Below are 23,483 nucleotides of genomic sequence, written 5' to 3' on the forward strand. Positions count from 1 at the left end.
ATCACGACACGCTTATAAGCATATTAAACTAAATAGCTACTTACTTCCTAAATCTATGTCTCCTGAAATCATAAACAAAATATTGCATGATTTATAATTCGTATCACGATATACCATACTTCATGTGTACAATTTGATAACAAATAAACGGATAAAAGGATAAACGAGGTTAATAATTAATATGATAGACATGATAGACCAATTATCTTTGTCCTATAATATACGGTAAATTCTTGTTGTCTGCATTACTGATATCCTGTGTATTTTCAAATAAACAATAAGGGTCAACAAGAAGTTACTTTCGTAGCCATAAAGCATTGGGAAATGTTGCAGTACATCCTGTTTTAATTGTCAACTGCATCATGCTGATTTAAAAAAAATATTACATACTTGATTGATCACATATGTGCGGTATGGATGACAATGCTACATCTATTTCGAGGGACCAATTCAGGTAGATGTATGCAAATATAGGTCACTAATAACGCTCGTTTGCAAACGTTGACGAATTTGATACCTATTAAAACACTCCGTACTCCAGATCGCCAAGCTTTACTATTTTTGTTTACCTTTTCAAAAGGTTGCACAAACATTTAATGACTTCTAGAACAACATTAAACTTTTATATTGAAAAGTCCTAACATTGAGTCATAATAATCATTCTATCAATTTTTAGAGTAGGGTATACAATACTGTTATGCTTAGAGTTTTTTCAGTCCTGTTTAGTAGCAGTTCAGACAATGGTAAGTGTAGACATGTAACTATATTGCGGAACAATATATGGCAATCACAACACATCTTTATATTTTAAATCGATAAAACAGATTTAAATTGACAGTAGTCGAATGGTCTGAGCAATGCTGGAAGCTGGAAACACTGCAGAGGATATATCGTGAAACTAAACGAAAGACTAAAAATGACTTTATTCAGTCTGTAATTAAATTTCAAAATAGCTGTTTCAGATCAAAATCTGTTTACTAATGCATGGGACCTTAAATATATTGTTCATATCGCGTTAAATATGAGCAAATGCAGGTCAAAGTCTGGCACCCAAAAGTTAGAAAACCAAAATAATATTTCGCTACAAACGTCCCCGATATGACAGAATGTTTGAAACCGAGAAGATCAGCGGACTGTTTTGTGTACTATCTTTTACATTTTATATACTCAATATTTTATAGATAATTATAAACTATATAAGCTAAACAAGCATGTTAGAACAGATGGATTTTTTTACTTATTTCAAATTTGATTTATATTCATATTTATTTGTTAGAGAAATGACACTAATGTGTAACTAGAGATACTTCGTCACGATAACTTTTGTTTTCTGTCTTTTACATAATGTAGGATAATTCATGTATTCACATTTAAAAAGAAGCAAATGACTTCTACTAATTAAACATTGACAACAGGGATTCGCAATACAATAACACATTTTATTGATTTGTTGTAAATAATAAGAATTAGGTATCTATAACTCTAAAAGGCGAAAAAATATATTTACATTTTTTAGAGAAAATAACGTGTCACAGACGTTTAGGTAAAAAAACATTTCGGAAAACTAGAGTTTGAGATATCATGTATCAGTAGATAAGTAGAAGTAATATACTATAAAGCAAAGTTGCAAACACAGTGGTATTTCTTGTTATTAAATGTGTCATCTTTTTAAGTCATAAGTTCTCTGTCAAAATCTGCTACTCACTATAATTATGATAATCAATAAAAGTAAAGTCATTGTCATTGTTTTTATCTACATGCCTAATAATTTAAAATTAATAGGACTACTATTGTAATTCTCTTCCTAAAGTATGATTTTTTTCCCAAAGATATGTGAAGATTAATTACAGCAGTTATGAAAATTATCAAGCACAAATATACATACGAACGGTTAGTTTTTTTCCCCTAAAGGTATTTGATAAATACTTATTTTACTCTACAATTATCATTATTATATATAATTCTATGATTTATTTTTACAGACGCTTTTGCGAGTTAGTTGACTGTTTTGAATGTATGTGTCACAATGTCAAAAGAAACATGGCACCAAATAAAGTGTTTGCAGTTGACAACACAATGATTATGATTATGTACAGTTTTGCCGGAAAGTTAACCTCAGTACGTTAATGGTTTTTGTAACGAAAAAAGATGAGAATATGCAAAATCATACATTTTCGCGTCGTTATATGTTGTCAAATTTGTTGCAAACAAAACAAAACATTGTTAATGAGTTAATGATACACTTACCTTAATTGTCCAAGAAAATCCCACGGCTTTACTAAATCGTCTGATCTGTGATTTGTTTTATGCTCAAAGCACCGGTATTCTGGAGTTAATAAATCTTTAATTTTTTTTCGTTGGATTGTAAAATCACCATTGTAACATGTGAATGTTTTTATATACGATATATGTAGTCTATAGCGGTTTTGTAGTGTTTCAACGATTCGAAATAGTTCTGATCCCAAATCTCCGTAAGTTTTTTTTGACATTCGTGAATTCCATACTTGAAGAGCTATGGTATTATGTCCTTTACATACTACAAGTTGTTCACAACCAGACAAATCCAAATCAAATACACCAACCTGGCGATATAATGCATTTCTTTTGCTTCGACATTCTTTATCGATTATATAACTAACATGATACTTTTTGACGTACCAGGCAATAATATGGTTGAAAAAGGCTGGAGGAAGAAATTTAAATTCTAAACATAACCAACTGGTTTTGTGAATTGATTGACTTCCATCAGAACACTGCTTCTGAACTTCAGAGAAAGAGCATGACTTTATCATACATGGCATGTATAATGTTGTTGAATCTTTTAAGTTCACAATAATATCAAATCGTTTCATTACTTCAATTAAATGTGCTTTGTTGTCTTCAAATTTCAAATTAGGTTCTTTCCGAAACAGGCGAGATATAAGCGAATCTGTTAATTGTCCAGTGTCTTTCAATTGTTGCCAATCATCTGAAACTTCTATAAAATTATCAATTTTATCACTAACAAGACATCGAAAGGCCTTTATCAACCATTTCGGGTTCAGAATAACATGATCAGTTAAGTGTTCTTCATCAAAGTAAATAACTGTTCCATTGTCGTTACAGTATTGCAGGCATCGTTTGACTTCATTTTCTTCGCTGATACCAATATCGTCGTGTTTTGCAATTTTTAGCAATGTTTTAGTAGATGAAATTGGTACATTGTTGTCTCTCAACTTTAATAAAACTTGTTGAAATAATAGCCATTTTAAGGGACAGATTTTGCCCCAATCTTCCATTTCACTAGCTTGACGATAAATTTCTTTTCGAATCTCCTCAAACACAATGTCAGCATCCTCAGTATTAGAAATAAAATAAATGTTTCTCAAGTGTCTTTTTTTCTCCTGGTCTTTCAGAACTTGTCCTAAATTGTCTTTAAATTGTCTTTGTCGTTTTTTTCGCTCTGAAGGTTCCTTCAACACAATAAAAGAAATAACTGTTTCAACAAAGGGACACACAAAGGCAGATGAATAGAGAACATCAGTGAAAATAAAAAAACAATAACACAAAATAAAACGGCATAATTGGAAGTAACAAACATACCGTCTGTAGGTAACCATTTAGAAGTAAAAAAATGAAATACAACGACTTCACCACTGGTGCCACTTCCAATCTTACTGATTTTCTTATCGTTTTATGTTGTTTATAAAAGTATTTGTCTAATTTCAAATTATAAATTCTTATTTGTCCTTGTAGCGTTTTACTAGTTAGGGAGGCTCGGGGGGTATAAGATTTTCAGAAAAAAAACTTTAGTCTTTCATTACAAATTTTACTAATTACCTTTAGTAGTTGTTACTTTATCATATGGTACAAACATCATTCCAAAAAATCAATTTGTGTTGGCCCCCGGTGACTTTTAAAATGTATACTGAGCAAAAAAAATTTAGCAACAAAAATATGAAATTTTATTTTATTACAAAATCACAAAAACATATGATTCTGATAATAAGAAAATGGAATTATAACATGTCAGAAGCAACATGAATGTTAATTACTCATATTCATTGGGAATTTCTTTGTACGGAGCGCAGGAGGGTCAAAATGCGGAAAAGATAATAGCGTTGTTCAAAATCAATTTCTCGGCCATGTCCTAAGTGCATCAATGAAAGATTGGCAGGTACACCAGCAGCTGCCCTTATTCAATGCACTACTCGTGTGGGCGGAATAAACTTGTCACACGTTGATGTAAAGCGCAGGCAGCGCTCCTCCCTTGGCGATAGTTTTTTTGTGGTCTACGAGATATCGACCTATCCTGTTCAGTTGCTATTTGTCGATATATGTTCATTAATCTCTAAACTGTTGAGTTATGCACATTAAATCGAGCCACGACGTCAGCAACACTCTTTGCGCCGTCAAACATTCCAAGTCTTTTCTGATAGTCATTTTGGGGATGCCTGGTGACGCCCAATGCAATTTTTTCAAACGCTTACATGTTTTTCTTACCAATGGTGTGTGTCTGAACGTTAGTGAAAAAAGAAATTTTAATTTCGTTTTAAAAGTACAGGTACAAACGGTAAAACATTAATTTCACATGCAATGCTGGAATGGCAAAAATCAATTGACCGGAAAAAAGTACGACTGTCTAAAATTACAGGTAAACCTTAGGATTATATTGATGATGTTTAAATTTTTGGCTCAGTATAGATATCATTGAAAAAGCTCTAAATTATCTCCCTTTGGTGCAAAAATGCCATTTTTTGGCATTAAAATTGAAATATCTTATTTAACTGATCGGTGACCAAATTTTTTATTGTTGTTTTCGAATAAGTTGAACATAAACTAAATAATTGTAAAATTTAAGCGATTTCTGTAATTTTGTTCTTTTTTTTTTCGGTATTACGGCCTTTTCTCTTATTAGATCAACAGAACAAAAGGACATAAACATAAATGCATGCTTCTTTCGAAAGAAGATTGTGAGCGTAAATGAACGGTGACCCTAACTTGTTATTTCATTTTTCTATTAAGTATAAGATAAAGTTCATTTATAGAACAATATAGAGATATCCTATATTAAATTTAAAAAAAATATTTAGACCCGCGAGCCCCCTTAAGTTGGAAAATAATATTGTTTATAGGAATAAACATGTGTACCTTAAAACGATCTTCGTTTGTGCATACAACAATGATTGCAGGGTCTAGTCTGCCTTTCCTTGTAGTCGACCAGTAGCAATGAATGGCGTCAAACCAGAAACAGACATACTCTATCAATAATTTGAAAGTATAAAACGGTCAATATGAATAACACTATCAATTTACTTTAGAAACCCATAAAAATGTGTGTTCAACATATTCGAAGTACATACTTCGCAACACATGTACAACATGTCATTAACAAACCTGACAACCTAAAGCAGGATTATTCCAAACAATATCTTGAGAACAAATTTGGTTTATATGTTCGTCTAAAACACAAGTCGCCGAAAAAATTACCTGGAAAAACTATGTAATATCTTTTGGGTATACATATGACATGCAAACAAATTCAATGCCCTCTTTTTCCTGCCAAAATTTTAGTTTTAACCATTTTGATAATTAACAGAATAACACAACGGTAGGTTTCAAAAATAGCAATGTGTATCTGACTGTTACAAATATGTGTTACTATATTCAGAGGAAAAAAGGTTATACACACATGTTTCAAAACTCATGTTTGTACAATCACGGTAGCTTAACTATTACAAGTACCAAATGTATGATAGAGGTTTTGCTATGAGGTTTTCACACTGTGCATCCTTATTCTATCAGAACAATTTGTAGTTGTAGATTTCTGTCTGTTCCGTCATCATGGAAGAATTTAGAAGCATAACATATTGACAAATGTATTTTTATGTCAGTTTTTTAATTGTAGAACTTACCTGCCGAGCCTTCAAAATCTAGCCCTTGGTTTTCAGCAGTGCTGAACTCTAAACTGTCTGTGACAAGCAAATACACTGCACATTTTGACAGGAAGACTTGGTGTGTGGCATAAAATTCTTTCTGGCCAGCAAAATCCCACAACCAGCAAAACGCTAACTTATCATTCTGTTCCTCTGTCGTAGATTTGAGACATGATTTCATAATTGTAGAGGTCATTTCGTTTATATTTTCATCGTTCACACGGTCCGACACATTTTCATTTAAGTAGTTGTTAAATGTGTGACCATTCGCTTTTTCTGATTTGACATTGTCTTTTTGGATTTCATTTAAATCAATCTCCACTGCTTCATGATTGTTTTTATTGTCGGGTATAACTGAATGAATATCAGGTATTCTAGAATCTATCCATAAGGTGTCATCACTTTCATTTCTAACGCTGGAAGTATCGTCTTTTACGGTATCTTTGTAATCACTATTACTTGCAGTTGTAGAAAGGCTTTTATCTGCTACACGTCCTGATTCGTCTGTTTTGGAACTTGGAGGTTCTTGATCAATAACAGTTTCGGCTGTGGCGTTCAGGAGCTTATCGTTATACACTTGATGTATCAGTCTAGTTAGATCGTCGTCTGTCTCTGTTAGCATATACAAAATGAGATAAATTAACAGATAAACCAAGAGGTTAATATACTTTTTTTGTTTACACGAAGAAGATATTCAATGCATATATTTGCTGATTGATTAATATTTAGGTTTAGATTATATTCCGTTGACATGTATAATTTGATTTTGGATGTAACCCGTTTTCTGATTGGCGGACATTGTTTTGTTTATCAGCTCATACACAAAAATATGTTATATGAACGTGACATCATCAACGTTTTTTCATGGTTTACTGTTTTAAAATGGAATTGACCATTAAATTATAAGAAATGACTGTTGTATTTTTTATGTCTATTCAAATAACATAAAAACAGTGGTGCACACTTTACATAACCTTCTACACGGGTTAATCAGTATGCACCACATTGTATATGTTATTTCGTCATTTTAAATGGGAAAAGTCAAAGAAACTGACGAAATTCAACGATCAATTATATCATCAAATGAGCGAATTGAAAACAAGTCTCACTGATGCAGGGGGTACGTAAAATATGAATATATGAACTAACTACATGTATACCTCCCATAAGAAAGGTGGTTGTTTAAATGTCCCTCATATTGACAAAATTCAGGTAGCAAAACAAACAGACTTAGTTGAGATCTTTTAGCTTAATATAAACATACATAACACACATACGACAGATCTGATTCGGAGATGCAAAAAAACTTTACGATAAATCTGAAACAGACAGTTTGGAAGACGCCAACAAAAAAAAGTGTAGTAATAAGTACATACAGAAAGTAAAACATAATTACAAATGCACTTTCTATAAAAAGTTCAAATTGAGTAAAATATAAAGTAACGGGTGTAATGCAAACACCCGCATCGATTGCGAGATCCATACAACAAAAAGGAACTAAACATGTGTTCTATAAGGATCAATCGACTGTTAACTTTCACTTAAAACCATCATTTCTAAGTATATTCTAAATAGTATGATAATTACAGCTGTGACCATGGTGATTAAAAACTTTTCAGTTTTAAATGTATACTATTTTCAACATGGTCAAGTATGTTTTGTTAAGGCCTAATTTGCTGGTTGTACATCTACACAGTCTATCCGAAAAATTTTACTAAGAATTTCGCTCAAATCGGTGCTAGAGGCAGTTCTTAACTTACAGTAATATGAAAGTGTGGGTTTATTTTCACCTTGTAAGACTCACTAAGACTTTGAACTCATGTACTGGTTTAGTGTCAAAGTGGGATACCCCGTTTCTTTGATTTATAAGATCTTTTATATTACACAGACAAACCCAGAGAAAACTGTACAGTACGTAAACATGATAAACACCAGAACCAAGAAAATATAGCTTAATACAGTCTTTCAACATCTATGACTTTACAGATTGTGTGTATATATTTCAATGACTTCCTGTACATGTGTTTACTAGAAGCTCTTGAATATCATATCAATTGATGAACCTATGCTCCTTGCACGGGGGACATTTGGTTATTAGTGTTCAACTCAAAACAATTGATAATTTGAAAATAAGAAATTTCTAGTTTGTAGTAGAGATGATGGTTCTGAGATGACGGATATGGTCAAATTGGATAATATGACTGAAAAGATGCAGAGTAAGCTGCATATTTTGATTTTTCGTCTTACCTTCAGGAGGATATTATTGGAACTTATTCAGACAAAATCGTATTTGTATCTATATAATTAATATATCAGTATGTGAGATTAAATTATCCAACTTTGTTGATCTTCTGTTTATTTACAAGAGTCTGAAAGAATTTCTTCCCATATCAAAATAAGAAAAGGTCTGCAACGCGAGGCAACGAATTCTAATGGTTTATCGACAGTTTGCTGGGAAATTCTACAGCCAAATTCAACGAATATTTTGCATGTTATATCTACGAGAAACTATAACATTTAAATCACGTGTTTTTTGGTGGAGACAAGTTTTGTAAGGTATCTCTTTAGACAGGATTTTTCAATCGTTCATAGTGGTGTAAAAGTTATTCACGTCAGCGGTTACCGTAGAGTTTTTCATAGAATGACAAAGATACAAAATTATCTAGAGTTTCATTTTAGTTCTTAAAAATCAACATGTAGTTGATGTCGTTATTCGAGTTAATAGTATCAGAGTTTTATCTAACAATGTATAAATGGATTCATTCTTACAGGCTTTAGATGTACTATGCCATGGAAAATTCCGAAAGAACAGGTGTCATGTCAAGGTCATACAGAGGACACTTGAATTTTATATGAAGAGAGACGACCAAAAAATGAAAAAGAAACCGACTGCAATTAAACCTATTTTATTGCTAATTAACAGAAGGTTATTTTGTAAGTAGAATATGTAATATGAATTATACTCATTACGAGTTAAGTTTGTTATAATTCTCTAGTTGGATATAACCTGCAACTTAGAGGCCAATTTCATGAATTTCTTCAATTAGAATCTATCAAATATGCATTAGTCAGCACTGTATTATAAAATTGTCATACATAAACCAATCATACACAGTACCTCGATAGTATGTAGTTTGGATTCAACATTTTAAATAATAGCTTTATTTTAAAATAAATGAAATCAGCACAATTAAAATGTCGTTTACTAAAAGCACATCTTAACACAATAATTTCTTTTTATTTCAAACGTGATTGCAAAATTTTACACTTGACCGATTTGTTATGACTTAGTCACTGGGTCATTATAATAAGAAGGTGAACATCCAAATTAGATTAACCGCACCCCGATCAACTGAAAACACAAGAAAATATGCAACAGTCGTCAAAACACAAGAACAAATCTACCGCTTTGAAAACTAATAAATGATATCATAAATTTTAAAGTATAACATATCACGATTTTTTAACGGCCTCAGAAATGACAAAATTAGTCCTTATCAGGACAATATTGACATTAAAGTTAGTCTTTTATCAGATAATTGCGGCGACATAAGAATTATAGAGTACCGAAGTCCTTACTTCTTTCTTTAAGAAAAAGCCTTCGATAAACCGAACGTTCGCAAAAGTGTTCAATCCCGTCAAATTTTTACCCTGCTTGTCAGAAGCTTATATTCCATTTCATGTCATTGGGTGGTGTTTTTGTTATTGTTTGTCATATCGTCTCTTTTAATAGCTGTCTATGCGGTTTCTATATTCTTATTGATGAAAACTATACGGTGATAAATAGTAGCTTAATTTGTTTCATTTGTGCTGTGTTGGATTGCTGTTTTTATGACAGCTACACATGTGCCCTATCTCTTTGTTTATACCGAGTGGTAATAAGAAAATCAAGTGGATGAACAATCAATGTCAAAGATCATAATGGAAAAATACTCGTTACATAATTGAACTGTTTAGACAGGTGATAAGATAATCATTTTAATAAAAAAAAACACATTATCGAGTGTTAGATGTATTAAACAAAAATTAAACAGAACACTTTAAACCAATTAAAAATAAATTGTGTAACTAGTCCTGTAAAAAGTCTCATGAAGATATTAAAAATATTGGATATAATTAGTTTGTTTTATATATCTTTGTTTTCATTAAACGTGAATTCATTCCCTTAAGTTCTTCTAATGCTGGCCTAGTATTGATTCCTTGTACTCAATTTGAACGGTTTTCAAAAGTAGGTTTCATTCGCTCTACAAGCGTCTAAATATACGTGAAGAGGAGAAAAAACACGACTTTACATTTTTTAAAGTGTTGCGAGGATGAAACGTAATATCGAAAACAAATATTCATCTGACAATCCTTTCCATGCTTTGAATCGAATGATTAAAACTTAAAACTTAACAAACAAATAGCGTCTTACCATTACATGGGCTCCATTTCCCATCAGCGATATTTATATTGCATTTCTCAACTTCAATACCGTCTGTACTCTGTGTAGAAGTGACATCTTCCTTGTTGTGCCACAGTAATCTTTTCATTAAACTGGTTTTTCCTACTCCGTTTTTTCCAATAAAAACAAGTCTTGCAAAATGAAGTTTTCCACATTCACCTTTTAGGAAAAGTTCGTGTATAAACTTTTGTGTTTCATCATCTTATTGAAAAAGACAAAAAAACAAAACAAATACATTTTCTATTAGTTCAAAAAATGTACATTTTTTTTTTGCAATTTGGCGATGTTCGGTTCATATCATACATCTAGCCATTATATTATTGTGTCATGGTCAGGATTTGTTTTCTTGACTTTCATTTTTGCTTGTTTGCCTTATATATTCTTGTTATTTTTGGTGGGGTTTTATGTTGACATATTAGTTTGAGTTTTTTTTTTTTTTTTTATTTGTAATTAAGATTATAACACAATAATGACTTTTTCACATATGTTCTGTGTGTTTAGTTCACACATTCTTTTAAAGATAACAGAATTTTTTGGGACTGTCATACAAATGAGATGTTCAACTAGCTATAAAAAGAGGTTTAATTCACCATTTTCGACACAACGAAATGCTTGTACCAATCAGGAATATTACAGTTGTTTTACATTCGTTAGGTGTATTTGAACCTTTTATTTCTGTCATTTGATAAGGGATTGCCCATTTTGAATTTTACTTGGAGTAATTTTGCTGTTTAGTCTAATGATATTGATTTACTTCATTGTGTATTCTAACAAAATAAATATTCATTAACACTTTAACATACCTGTTGTTTCATTTCCATTTATTTGCGTTGATATGTCATCTGCAACTATATATAGATATATCTGCTCAGTAACGGTATGTTTGATAGCGTGTCTCAAAACATATTTTGTCTAACAGATGATTATACAAATAAGGAGATGTGGTATAATTGTCATTCAACCAAAGTTCAAATCAAATGGATGCAAGCAGCCATAAACCGTACTGCCTTCAATAATCACAGAACACCATACCGTATTTCATCTATAAAAAGCCCCAACATACATAACGCTATATATAATGATATAATTCAATTGAAAAAAAATAGCTTAATTGATAACAATGCAGTTTACCTAAAACAAATTGGACAGCTATAAACTAACGTCAACCATAGAACTGTATGCTCCTGACTTTGGTCAGAAACATAGATAATGTGGCGATGTTAAACATATTTGAAGGCGCAAACCCTTCCTCTAAACTGCGATTGTAGTGTAACGGCAAATTATAAGAACAAAAATGCTCATTGAATGTTTACATACCTGTCGTTTTATTTTCATTAGTTTGTATGGACACGTCATCTGCAATTACATATATGATTGATGTATTCTCTCATAACATATTTTGTTCTGCAAATTAGTTTTTGTCAGAAGATAAAGATTATTTTAAATAAATATAGTAATATTGACAAAATTCCTTATCGAAGATACTTTGAATTAAACAGTATTTAACGTTTGACTAATCGGATCGTTTAACTTTTATTCGAGTTAGCCATACCAAAATGGATGCCCAACATTTGAATTTAATCTAAACTGTTGCTTATGTATTGTGTACTGCTGCGCTGGTAAAGTCCTGCTATTGTTCTAATAAAATTGTCAAAGAATCTCTTATGAGGATTTATATATATATATATATATATATATATATGAAAAAAAAGTACGCGTTTTTCTTATAATGTTTCTAAGTCTAATGCTATTTATGAACTTCTTCTTATAGTCTAAACAATGAAGAATCGGAGATATTTTACTTACCTATCGTTTCATTTCCATCAGTTTTTGTAGATATTTCACCTTTAACTATATATAGAGATATGGTGAACATGTGGCTCAATACAAAAATTATCTAACAGATAAGTTTGATCGAGAAGACAGATTAGGTAAAAAAAAAACAAACTCATCTTTAATCGGATTAATATAAAAAATATCGTCAAAAATACTACTATATGTATCATATATCATTTGAAAATATGTGTACTTTGCAATTAGTTTGGGGGTCAAAAATCAAGATCAAGGTCAGAAATATGACAGTTGTTGTCCATTCGTTTGATGTGTTTTATCGTTTGATTTTGCCATTTTATTAGTGACTTCCCGTTTTGAATTTTTCTCGGAGTTCAGTATTTTTGTGGTTTCACTTTTTTCATTGACATGAAAAAGATATTGCAAAATAAATAAAACATTGTCATCACGTACTGCATCTTTATACGGACATAGACATCGGTATCATTGTGTTTTGCATAAAAATAATTATAAACATAAATCTTGTAAAAATTAGTGTAGCTGGTGATAATAAACACTTACGTTTTACTCTTTTTTGCAATGAAGATTATGTGAAGATTGTAAATATCTGTTTAAGATACAGGATACCTTCTACTTTAAAAATTAGTAATGCTGATACACGGAATATCATATTAACTGCATTTACAGATTTGAAACAAGAAATGTGTGCTCTTTACAAATAGATAAACTTCTAATTTATGGATACAAATTTCATTCTCCAGGTTATTGTGTGCGGGTAAGAAATGTTTGAAGAATCAAATGAACGCTATATCTGCCTATTTGACCGATTTTTCTACTTTTCTTCTATAAGTTAGGTTTCTGCGTAATACTAGTAGAAAAAGTGGAGCTTACCAAAGTCGCCGACCTTACACAACACTATCACAGCAAAGACAAAACAACCTGAAAAAAAAGAAAATAGTGCAATTGATCATTAAATTGTATTTCTCCTTCTCATCATTTTATATAAGTTCTTTTTTTTTACTCAAAGTAATAACTGAACAATATGATTTATGTTTGACGACAAAATGATTAAACCCAGTTTCCGAAAACAAAATATGTAAGTGATCATAGAAGAATACACTATAACCTGTAACTTCTAAACTCGTTCTAGATATGTTACAAATGTATGAAAATTCTGTCTTAAATAAAATCAATTATTAAAAACAAAAACACATTTTAACAAAATATTTGAACCTCTTTGTTTTGTTAAAAGATATATTGATGATTCATGTCCGTTTAACAATCAAATTTTATTTTAAATATTATATTTATTCTAAAAGAATTCAGCTTACTCAGTATTATAACAGTAAATGATATGTATTGGAACACATCTACTCAATGAATCATAATTATATAACAAAGAAAAGGCTTGAAAGCTAAATCAAACAGGCCTTTTTAGCTTTGTTGGTATTAAATGTATTGTAGTTGATTCGTATGGTGGTTTTTTTTAATTACTTAGCGTGTATGATTTGTTAGAATACTTTTCCTTTAAGCAGCTTTGTCATTGTTGAAAGCCATACTGTTTCCATACTTTATTTTATCCTCATAAACTTTTGGTGGATAGATGTTTCAGTGGCACACCTCCTTTTATTTATTTCTAAAATGGGTTACTCTGCGTGTTACATATATATCACAAACGTGTACTTACCAACTATACTAGCAATGATGATATATGCAACGTGATGAGCATTGGAGTTGCCTAAAATGATAATTTAAACATGTCATTTTTAAATAAGATTCGATCTCCATAGAGTTCAAACGGCATGCAAAATATTCTAGTACTAAGTCAAGAATATGACAGTTGTTTTCAATTCGTTTGATGTGTTTTGTTTGAACTTTTGTTTTTGCTGTTTGCATTGGTTTGATTAAATGAAGAATGGCGTCCGAACGTCATTATCAAACATTGTTGAATATTAAAAATGAAATTAAAACTCAAGGCCAATGGAGCTTTTTTATGCCGTATAAGACGTATCTTATTTTAAACCAAACATGTGTATATAGTGCCCATTGACAGGAACCCTATTTTTCATTCTGATCCATTTTCAAAGAGTCTAAAGGATCGTCATTGATGTATCAGTTGCTTTGTCAAATGCAAAAGACAACGTAATTGGAAAACGAAGCAAACTTGTATATCCTTTACTTTTAGTTTTATTTGTTTGTTTTTATAGTGATAGAGATTACAACACAATGTTGACTACAGTATCCGTATTTAACACATTCTAACCTATTATGTCTGTTTGTTTTGATCACAAATGGTTGCCAATATAATAAAGTTTGGTGCGACTGTCACACAAGTGAGAGGTTTAGAGTTAAAACCAGGTTTAATTCACCATTTCTACATACGAAAATGCATCTACCAAGTCAGGAATATGGCAGTTGTTGTCCATGCGTTTAATGTGTTTGAGCTTTTGATTTTACCATTTTTTGATTTTCCTCGGAGTTCATTTTTGGGGGGATTTTGCTTCTGACTTGACAAGTTTTTGACATTGTTTTTTTTTCAGTAAAAATATTATCCTTAAATGATAACCTTTTGTGCTGCTTTCGTTTAACTGGGCTGTATTTTCATCTGTGTTGTATGGTCTGAAAATAGTCATGTTAATAGTTTGCTAACAATTTACTCAATTGCATATATAAAAAGATCATCAATTCGGTTATCATTTAAATTCTTCTTCGTGCCTCACTCACAATTAACAAAAAAAAAATATTTCATTATACCACAATTATATATATCTTCCGCAATTTCTAAAATATGTATTCTTAAAAACAAATCAGTGGTAAGTAAGCGATTATGCTGCTTCTACTTTTTAACGATTTAACATGATCATGATGATTAAGGTAAATATACCAAAAAATGGTCTATATTACTGATTTATAACATTTTTAATTCTTAAAGGAAAAAGTCTTAAATCAGCAAATAAGTAATATATGTTTATGTTATATAATCACAACTTTAAGACCGATTTCAGCCGACTGTATTTGTTTTCTTGACAGTTTTCACCTATTGTAAAATATGAAGAAAGAAAAAATAAGATATAAAACCATATCCAATCAGATTTACAAATTATACAGAATATGTAAATACATGATTGTTATGTGTAAAAATGTACACGTCTTATTTCAATTTATACTCAGCAAAACAGCCATATCTAAGATGTTTTTAAAAAGGTCTAATACAATAACATTTCTTAGAGGATAGATTTTCCAGCAACGATCTTACTTACATGTTTGGAAGTATTTTCTGGCACGTTGAATTCACCAATATATCCCCGTCAGTGACGCATTTATAATCTACGGAGAAGACAAATCAATTTATTTAATTATAATTAAACTCATCATAGATACCAATATTTAAATTTTAATTACCCGAAAATCCGACAAATTTTGACAAAAAAAAGGTTATGTAACCTACAAGTAAAATCCCTAAAATACTGAACTCCGAGGAAAATTCAAAAGTCCCTAATCAAATGGCAAAATCAATTGATACAAAACACCAAACGGATGGACAACAACTGTCATATTCCTGACTTAGTACAGGCATTTTAGAATATAGCAAATGGTGAATTGAACCTGGTTTTAACGCGCTTAACCTCTCACTTGTATGACAGTCGCATCAAACTCAATTATATTTACAACGATGCGTAAACAAAACAGACTTAATAGTTAAAATTGACATAATAGGGATACAGCAGTCATCACGGTGTCTTAATCTCAATTAGAAAAAAAAACAGACAAATATTTAATTTAGTAAGGGGACAACATTTTCCAGAACCAGAAATGCTTGACTTTTGCTTCTCTTTGACGTTGATGTTAGGTTATTGGTATGTTTAAATGTGCCCTGACCATCAATTAAACAACTACAGGCAACTTGTATCGGTCTTGTTATTGCTGAAATAATTTAAACAATAGCTTGTTTGTTGCACCATATCAGATGATTGAATGTCTTGTCAACATACGATTTGAAACCAACAATCAGCTACTAGTGTCGGTAGTGATATCTTCTATTTGTTTAGTTTACAAGGTATATACAAGGGTACACATTTAAGAGAACATTTAAGAGGTATGGGATTTGTTTTTTTCGTTAACTGTACATGTCGATCACTTTTTATTTTAATAAAAACTCACCTGCAGACAGTTTTGTACACGTAGATCTAAAACACGAGCAATCTTCGTCAGATGGGTTACAGAAACAACGGTTCTTTGGTCTTGTGACAAAGGCATATCCCTTTGTGTAGTCACAGCGACAAGCAGTATCGGCGCTAGAAGAATCATTGCTGAATACTAATTGTCCCTCATCAGCACACTTTGATTTACTGTAGATACATTCACTGTTTCCATGGGTTGTGAACACAATAGGTTGATATCTTCCGGCATTACACTTGGCTAGATTAAACAACGGTTGGAACACTAGCTTACTACCTTAAAGAAAATAACGATTTCTGTTCCATATTTAGTTCATCGTAACAGTGTAGATTGAATATTCTAGTTTGTATTTACATGATCAGCACAACGAATGCCACATGTGGAATCGGATTTTCTTCCCTTTCAGAGCACCTGAGATATATCCCAGTTTTAGTGAAATTAATGTTGGTTAGTCTTTGGTTTTCTTCGCTATGTTTTTTGTAATGTTGTTTCTCAACTGATCGTGTATATTTCTGTTTGTTTTTTTAATGCGTTTGGATATTCTTCAAACATCTTTTATCTCAATTTCATAATTAGCAATACATGTATTTGTTATCAAATGTTAGATGAAAAATGACTTTATAAATCCGAAAAATTACTTATAAGATTAACTTTTACTTTAATCTTCATGAACATGATACTATTTCAAATGTTTAAAGCTAAATCAGACATGTCGATGTATTGATATCTTGACTATAGATTAGTTTTATTACTTTGATGAACATAATTACAGCCCATACTGCAACACATTCCATAAATGAGTCATACTAATTTATGGGTATCTTACTTTATGAGTATGTATATTTTGAAATAGAATGATCCTCAAAGGTCCTCATTTTAATATACTGTCTGACATTAATATTTCTTGATCAAATCGTCACTGATGTGTCTTCTCTGCATGGACGAAACTCGCGTCATGCGAACAAACTCATACGGCATGTATCTTTGATTATATAATTAAAATCACTATTATATTCCATTCTAAGATATCTCCTAAAATGTCGAACAATTAAAATTATAATTTTTTTTTTTTTTTTTTCAGAATGTAACTGGGTTTAAAAAATGTTTAACCTTAAAAAGTTGTATCATTTTTTAAATATGTTTTACCTATTCTGCTTAGATCTAAACCTAAACAATTTTCCGTATATTTCATTTCCAGTGAATGGAACAAACAAACATATTTGTCTTCCGAAGAACACGAAATGTTTCCTCTTAGCCTCCATTCAGCTTTGGCCGGACATTTAATGTCATATCCAGTTGCCGTTACAAGTATCTAAAAAAAATATAAGAAATGTGCGGTTTCTGTAGAGCAAAGTGTTTCTTCCCTTAATATGCTAATATTCGAGGTATATTTTGCAATACGTATTAGGTGTATTTTGTAATACATATATGGTGTATTTTGTAATAAGTATTAGGTATATTTTGTAATACGTATTAGGTATATTTTGTAATACGTATAAGGTATATTTTGTAATACGTATTTAACTAGAAATGTATTTTTGGACTTTAAATACACATGTTACATATATAAACTTATAAAGGAAATACTTATTTAGTCACGATGTGAAATAATGCGTTTCAATGTATAATATCTTTAATGTTTTCACTACTTTTGTGAAGTCTACTGTAACGATACATTTCGTCTGTAGTCATCTACTAAATCTAGTTGTCTTGGAGTTTGCAAATTCCGTGTTTTATTAAACTGCAAAGGGTTAAATAAAGCATTCTGACCAAACTTGCACCTATATTTGTAGGTGTAGAAAATAGGTTGTTGATTTCACTATATACAAGTATATAAAATATTCTGTTCCTTAATTACATACAATTACTTATTCAAGGTGAACAACTCTTTAATACTTTCCATAATGGTAAACTAACTGTCTTATTACTGAACTCTGTTGTTTTTTACAGACAGATGGTGAACTAGAACAAATATAATAGTATATAAGAAAAATAATTTACCCTTTTACTGAAGTGTAAGAAGTTTACTCAGCGTAACAAATCTCTTGATGTTATGTTTTATTTGTAATGACTATGACTTACTCTAGAATTTCTTACTACAGAAACTATCATGATTCATAGAATATTCTAGTATAAACATCATAAGGTAAATAAGCATATGATATCTCATATCTAAGCCTGATTATAAATAATTTCAAATGAAGTCAAAGTGATAATATTTACCAATAACAGCAGAATACTAGTAAACATTTTGCCTCATCACTTGTTAAACATCAAGCATTTCATCAACATGAACCTAAAAAGAGAAATACAATTTGCACCCATTGTGTTGTCTTTGTAAGTACAAAAGTGAAAACAATTAAGAATGTTTAAGAATAGTTTGTATTGAAAACTAGTGTTATGATTTTCAATTCAGATGTCCAACCTAGTAGAATCCGTGACAACTGTCTACTAGTGATGGACTACAGCTCATCCAAAAAAACCATGAGGATTTTTCTGAATGTCTGCTTGAACTTCGTTTAGAGAAAATTGTAATTACAAATTTTATAATTCTTTATTGATTTGCATATCTATACATACTGGAAACTGATTGCCAATGGTCAGTTAGAATTTTCCACTTCGATAAACCATGTTTTCGATACTACTTTCGTAATATTCATCTATTCATGTGCGATGTACATGCACGCAGGGATTACGTGATTTTGGACAATTAATTTGAAAAAATCATAACGTTTTATTTCTGTTCAAATGCATCATGTGCATATATAACTAAAATATATAATGCACTAAAGCTTTGAAAATGTATAAAATTTAAAAACGGCAATTAAGTCCATAGTAACAACATGTCAATTGTACATTTCATGGTATAGGCCACTACAAAAAAAGTTAATTAAAATTCACGCGAGTTTCCCTTAAAAAATTCAAGGACAAACACACATTATTTTTTTCGATATATTACTGATGTGCAAACCTTTGTTCCTAACAAATAAATTTCACTTAAAAGTCTTGTGATTTTTATTGAATTTGTGTGTTATTCGCCCAAGCTTACACACCGATAATCTCTAGACAAATGTGCTTAGGCTTATGGTAAACGTAAGCTTAATTGATGTATATGCATTTTAAACTCTTTGTTGAGTAGGTTCCTTGTAACAAGCGACTATTAAGGAAATCATTATTTAAAAAAGGAAACGCTGGAGTGTTGTACCAACTAAGAGATATTAATTCAATATGTAGTCGTTGTTGTAATGTAGCTTCCAAGAATTGGATTATTACCAAATTAGTAAACTGTAAATGTCTATTTTGTCGTTTAATTATATTTCTAACCTACCATAACTGTTTAATTTATAGATGCAAGTCCTGATGTAAAACACGATTGATTATATCTGTTCTTTCCTTTATGTGATGTCCAAGAAGATAGATTTATTTTCAAATCAACACATCTATTAATGGGCGATATGAAATTACCTTATATCACAACGTGAATGTCGATGATAGTGATAGCTATTTTCATTCTCCCTTAACAGCTCCAATATTATGTCTGCACCACAGGAATAAAGGTATAAGGCGACAAGAAAAGCAACACAGTTGGTTCTCATGGCAATACCGATTGCTGTTGAAAATCATTTTTTAGAAAGGAAATCATATAAGTCATAGAACCATTTGCATATACCCTAACCCCCACGAGAACGCATTTATAAATAGAATATCAGCATACACGTGCATGCATGTGCATATTGACTAATTCCACTATTTCCTCATTGTGATATTTGTTAACGAATACAAATGTCTGAATCAGAATTTATATATTTTAACAATATTAAGGACTTCGATGTGCGAACGAAATAGCCTGTCCTGTAACATTGAATAAATTGATTAATAACTATTGGTTATTTTTCAATCTTAATCGGTTAAACATATTTGCATTGCATTTATAGGGGAACGCGTGTGCTTCGTAACTTAAATATGTTTACATACACAAAGTAAAGGATACTTCCATCTTAAGTGATGTTGAACCTCTATGAAAAACAATACGTACAGGTAAATCAATTTATTTAACCCCTTTCCAGCGGCAACTTTTTAATCTTACACTTTAACAAATCTATGTCAGATTTGTTTTGAAAGAGATAACTCGAGGATAATGTTATCTAATGTCTGTTTAGAGTATGTTTACTAAATCACATTCTTTTCAACAATAGCAAGATAATAAGAAACAAATTTTTATATTAATTGGTTTTGAAAATCTTTTGAAGTCACTTTTGAAAAATCATTTGGAGCATTTTTCATTTTTCAATATAAAAAGTCAAAATGAAAAATGCTTCTCGTTAGAGCATTTTTAATTTTCAATATTTAAAATGAAATTGAAAATGCTTATGATCAGCAATTTTGTTATTTGCTTTTTAGAATGAGATTGAAATATGTTTTTTTTTTTAAACAAACAAATGCAAATGTTTTAATTTATTCGAACTGTTGATAGATTAAATCATTTAAAACATAAACTTAATTTATCTTTTATTTTTAATATCCTCGTGAAATAGAAAAAATATACAACGTCTTGAATGTTACAAATTTCACATTTCATTTTTTTTTCATAAAATGTACACGGACGATCGTGCGTCATGAAGTCTTAATACTGTTTTATTTTAGTTTTATTACTACAAAAATTATAATAATCATTACTTCATCAATGTGCATTGTTTAATCAAAGTGTGTAATTCTGAAACGCTTACATATGTTTAAGATTATCAAATGCGTTGGAAAACTGAAATTGTAAAAAAAGGTAGAAACTTATTATTGGCATTTGATAACAAGCGATAAGATTTTTTATGCTTCTTTAAGTCTTTTACATCTCAAATCATGTGATCTGTAAAAATCGGGTATCCATGTATTTGAATGTCACACGACTTTATATATTATTTCCCGTTCTCATGTTTACAATATAGATTTGTTCATTATCAGTAAACATATAACTGGACTCTGTACTACCATCTACGTATATCACTATGTTTACATGGAAATTATGTCATTTTGAAGCGCATACCTCTTTTTTTGAAGTTCACCAAATGCGTTGGATAATTGAAATTGTTACACAAAATATAAACGTATTACTGACATCAAATTTTAATACTTACGATTAGATTGTTCATGATTATTTAAGTCTTTTCCATCTCAAATCATTTGTATCGTAGTAAGTCCCTCATATGGACTTTCATTTATGTCACACGACTACACAGGTTATTTCCGTTATCATATGCACAATGAAATATTTGTTCACTATCAGTTACCACATAACTGGACCCTATACTATTATCTACGTGTAATTTAGATAGTAAAAATAAATGTTGGAAATTGTAATAAAGCACATTGTACTTGAAAAAGAAATCACATGTTTATTTTCATTTTTTACAATGAAACAAACGGTCATTGAAATACCCTAATACTACTAATATGTATATACTTTGAACATGTTGGATTGCAGTGTTTAATAACATTGTTTCTATGTTGTTTTTTTTAACTATTTGTTCCGGAAGAGTCGGTTTCAGTCGTTGACGGTGCTTTCGATTTTATTCCTGTTATGGTTGTCTTGTTAATTTCATATTTTGCTGCTTTCTAATTGGTTTGATTATATTTGTCCCTTTGCTGTTTAAATATTCCAACATCCAACAATTATCGAAACAGAAAAGTCGTTTTGAATTTTAAATTGCTGTGGCGATGAGATGGTATAGTTGTGATCACATCATTAAAGACCATTTGGCAAATGTATTTTGATCTAGAGATATGAAAACAGGTGCTACTTAATATTTTACATATTTGTTAATCCAATCTCTTTCGTTTCTTTGATGGTACATGTTTAGTTTTCCATAAATAACCCTTCTTTAAAATGTGTAAAAGAAGGATTTTTCATCATACTAGAAAAGAGTTCTCAACATATTTTTACGACTGAAAGTCAACTATAAATACACGATAGAGTTTTCTCTTTTGTGACAGATAATAACAAACAGGACAAACAGGTTTATATAATTGAATGCTACGGGATGATCAGAAAAATACAAAATGTAGAGATACACACAGAGGGCTTAGGATATCTAACAATGACAAATTGTGCTACATGGTTTTTATAAGACAAGTGGAGTTAACCGGATTATCAGGAAAAAGTATAGCAGCATTTAATATATCAGAAACCATCTTGAAATATGCTGAAGATTCATGCAATTTTTTTGTCCCTACAAGATGAATGCGAGATAACGGTTTTATTTACATATCTGATTTATTAAAATCTTGAACTGATGTATCTTGATTTGTTAACCCTTTATAAGAGTCCATCTGGTTTGTTTGTTGTAAATATATATATATCTGAAGATTTAATATAGTTCAATATGATATCAGTACATAATAACGAAAATATCAGGTAAACAAATAGCATACTTTCAAACAGTATCATGCTACATTGTATTCTACCGGCTACGTTTACATATGATTCCAAATAAAACTATTAGAAAATTTTTGTAACGAATGAATAAAATAATTTGTATGGGATTCGTCAATTCGAAACAACGAAAATGAACAGACAACAAATACAGATGATAAAACCTACATGTATACATGGTACACTTTAAACCCGTACATGTGTATTTTTCAGGGTCTGCATCATTAATGGTAAAAACTAGTTGTGAACATTAATATATATCTGCTATTATTAGTAATCAGAGATCCCAGGCTTATAATTTACATAAGACTCGTCAGTGACGCTCAGATAAAAATTGGTAAAAAGCCATACAAATATAGAGGTAAAGCGCATTGAAGAAAACAAAATTCAAAATGCGGCTAAACTAATCTATGCCTGGGTAAACAAATCCTTTAATTGGTTCATATGATTGTATGTGATTAAAATTGTATGTGTTTACCTCTTGTTTCAAATGCAAATGTGACAAAGTGTTTTTAAATTAGCATATTGCATTGTTAAATTGAATACCAAAAATTGTAAACGACACTTTGTCCATAAGTATGCCTATAGGAAAACGATCACATGTGTCTCATACTAATATAGATGCAAACACAATCGATACTTTTACAAACATTATTTTTGTAATCTGATTAATTAATGTTTCAACTGTATAGGGCAAGGTTGATCCTACAAAGTATTTTTGTCTCCTTTG

At 30.6% G+C, this 23,483-nt stretch overlaps 2 protein-coding genes across 2 annotated transcripts in view; both read right to left on the bottom strand.

Moving 5' to 3' along the window:
• LOC143055282 (uncharacterized) overlaps positions 1-21,569 on the bottom strand; it is a 119,929-nt gene extending 98,360 nt beyond the window's left edge. The window contains exons 1-8 of the mRNA XM_076228416.1: positions 21,459-21,569; positions 18,553-18,625; positions 17,476-17,641; positions 16,312-16,605; positions 15,411-15,477; positions 14,717-14,769; positions 13,838-13,888; positions 13,042-13,089 (exon numbers count right to left, since the gene is read on the bottom strand). Of these exons, the coding sequence (XP_076084531.1) occupies positions 13,042-13,089; positions 13,838-13,888; positions 14,717-14,769; positions 15,411-15,477; positions 16,312-16,605; positions 17,476-17,641; positions 18,553-18,579 (706 nt within the window). The 5' untranslated portion in view covers positions 18,580-18,625; positions 21,459-21,569. The remainder of the gene's footprint in view (positions 1-13,041; positions 13,090-13,837; positions 13,889-14,716; positions 14,770-15,410; positions 15,478-16,311; positions 16,606-17,475; positions 17,642-18,552; positions 18,626-21,458) is intronic.
• Positions 41-12,223, bottom strand: LOC143055122 (uncharacterized). The gene is made up of 7 exons (XM_076228265.1): positions 12,166-12,223; positions 11,677-11,715; positions 10,330-10,560; positions 5,895-6,527; positions 5,131-5,240; positions 2,248-3,452; positions 41-62 (listed from the first exon to the last, which is right to left on the bottom strand). The coding sequence occupies exons 3-7, from the start codon at positions 10,445-10,447 to the stop codon at positions 41-43; spliced, it is 2,088 nt and encodes a 695-aa protein (XP_076084380.1). The 5' UTR covers positions 10,448-10,560; positions 11,677-11,715; positions 12,166-12,223.
• Positions 21,570-23,483: the final 1,914 nt, after the last annotated feature.

Source organism: Mytilus galloprovincialis, chromosome 12 (genome assembly GCF_965363235.1).
Source record: "Mytilus galloprovincialis chromosome 12, xbMytGall1.hap1.1, whole genome shotgun sequence".
Lineage (NCBI taxonomy): Eukaryota > Metazoa > Mollusca > Bivalvia > Mytilida > Mytilidae > Mytilus > Mytilus galloprovincialis.

Coding starts and splice junctions, on each gene's coding strand:
- LOC143055122 (XM_076228265.1), bottom strand. CDS start 10,447: ATGAAAAGATTACTGTGGCACAACAAGGAAGATGTCACTTCTACACAG. Junction 6,528..10,329: donor GAAATGGAGCCCATGTAATG/GTAAGACGCTAT, acceptor ATATGCTAACAG/AGACAGACGACGATCTAACT. Junction 63..2,247: donor GATTTTCTTGGACAATTAAG/GTAAGTGTATCA, acceptor TTATGATTTCAG/GAGACATAGATTTAGGAAGT.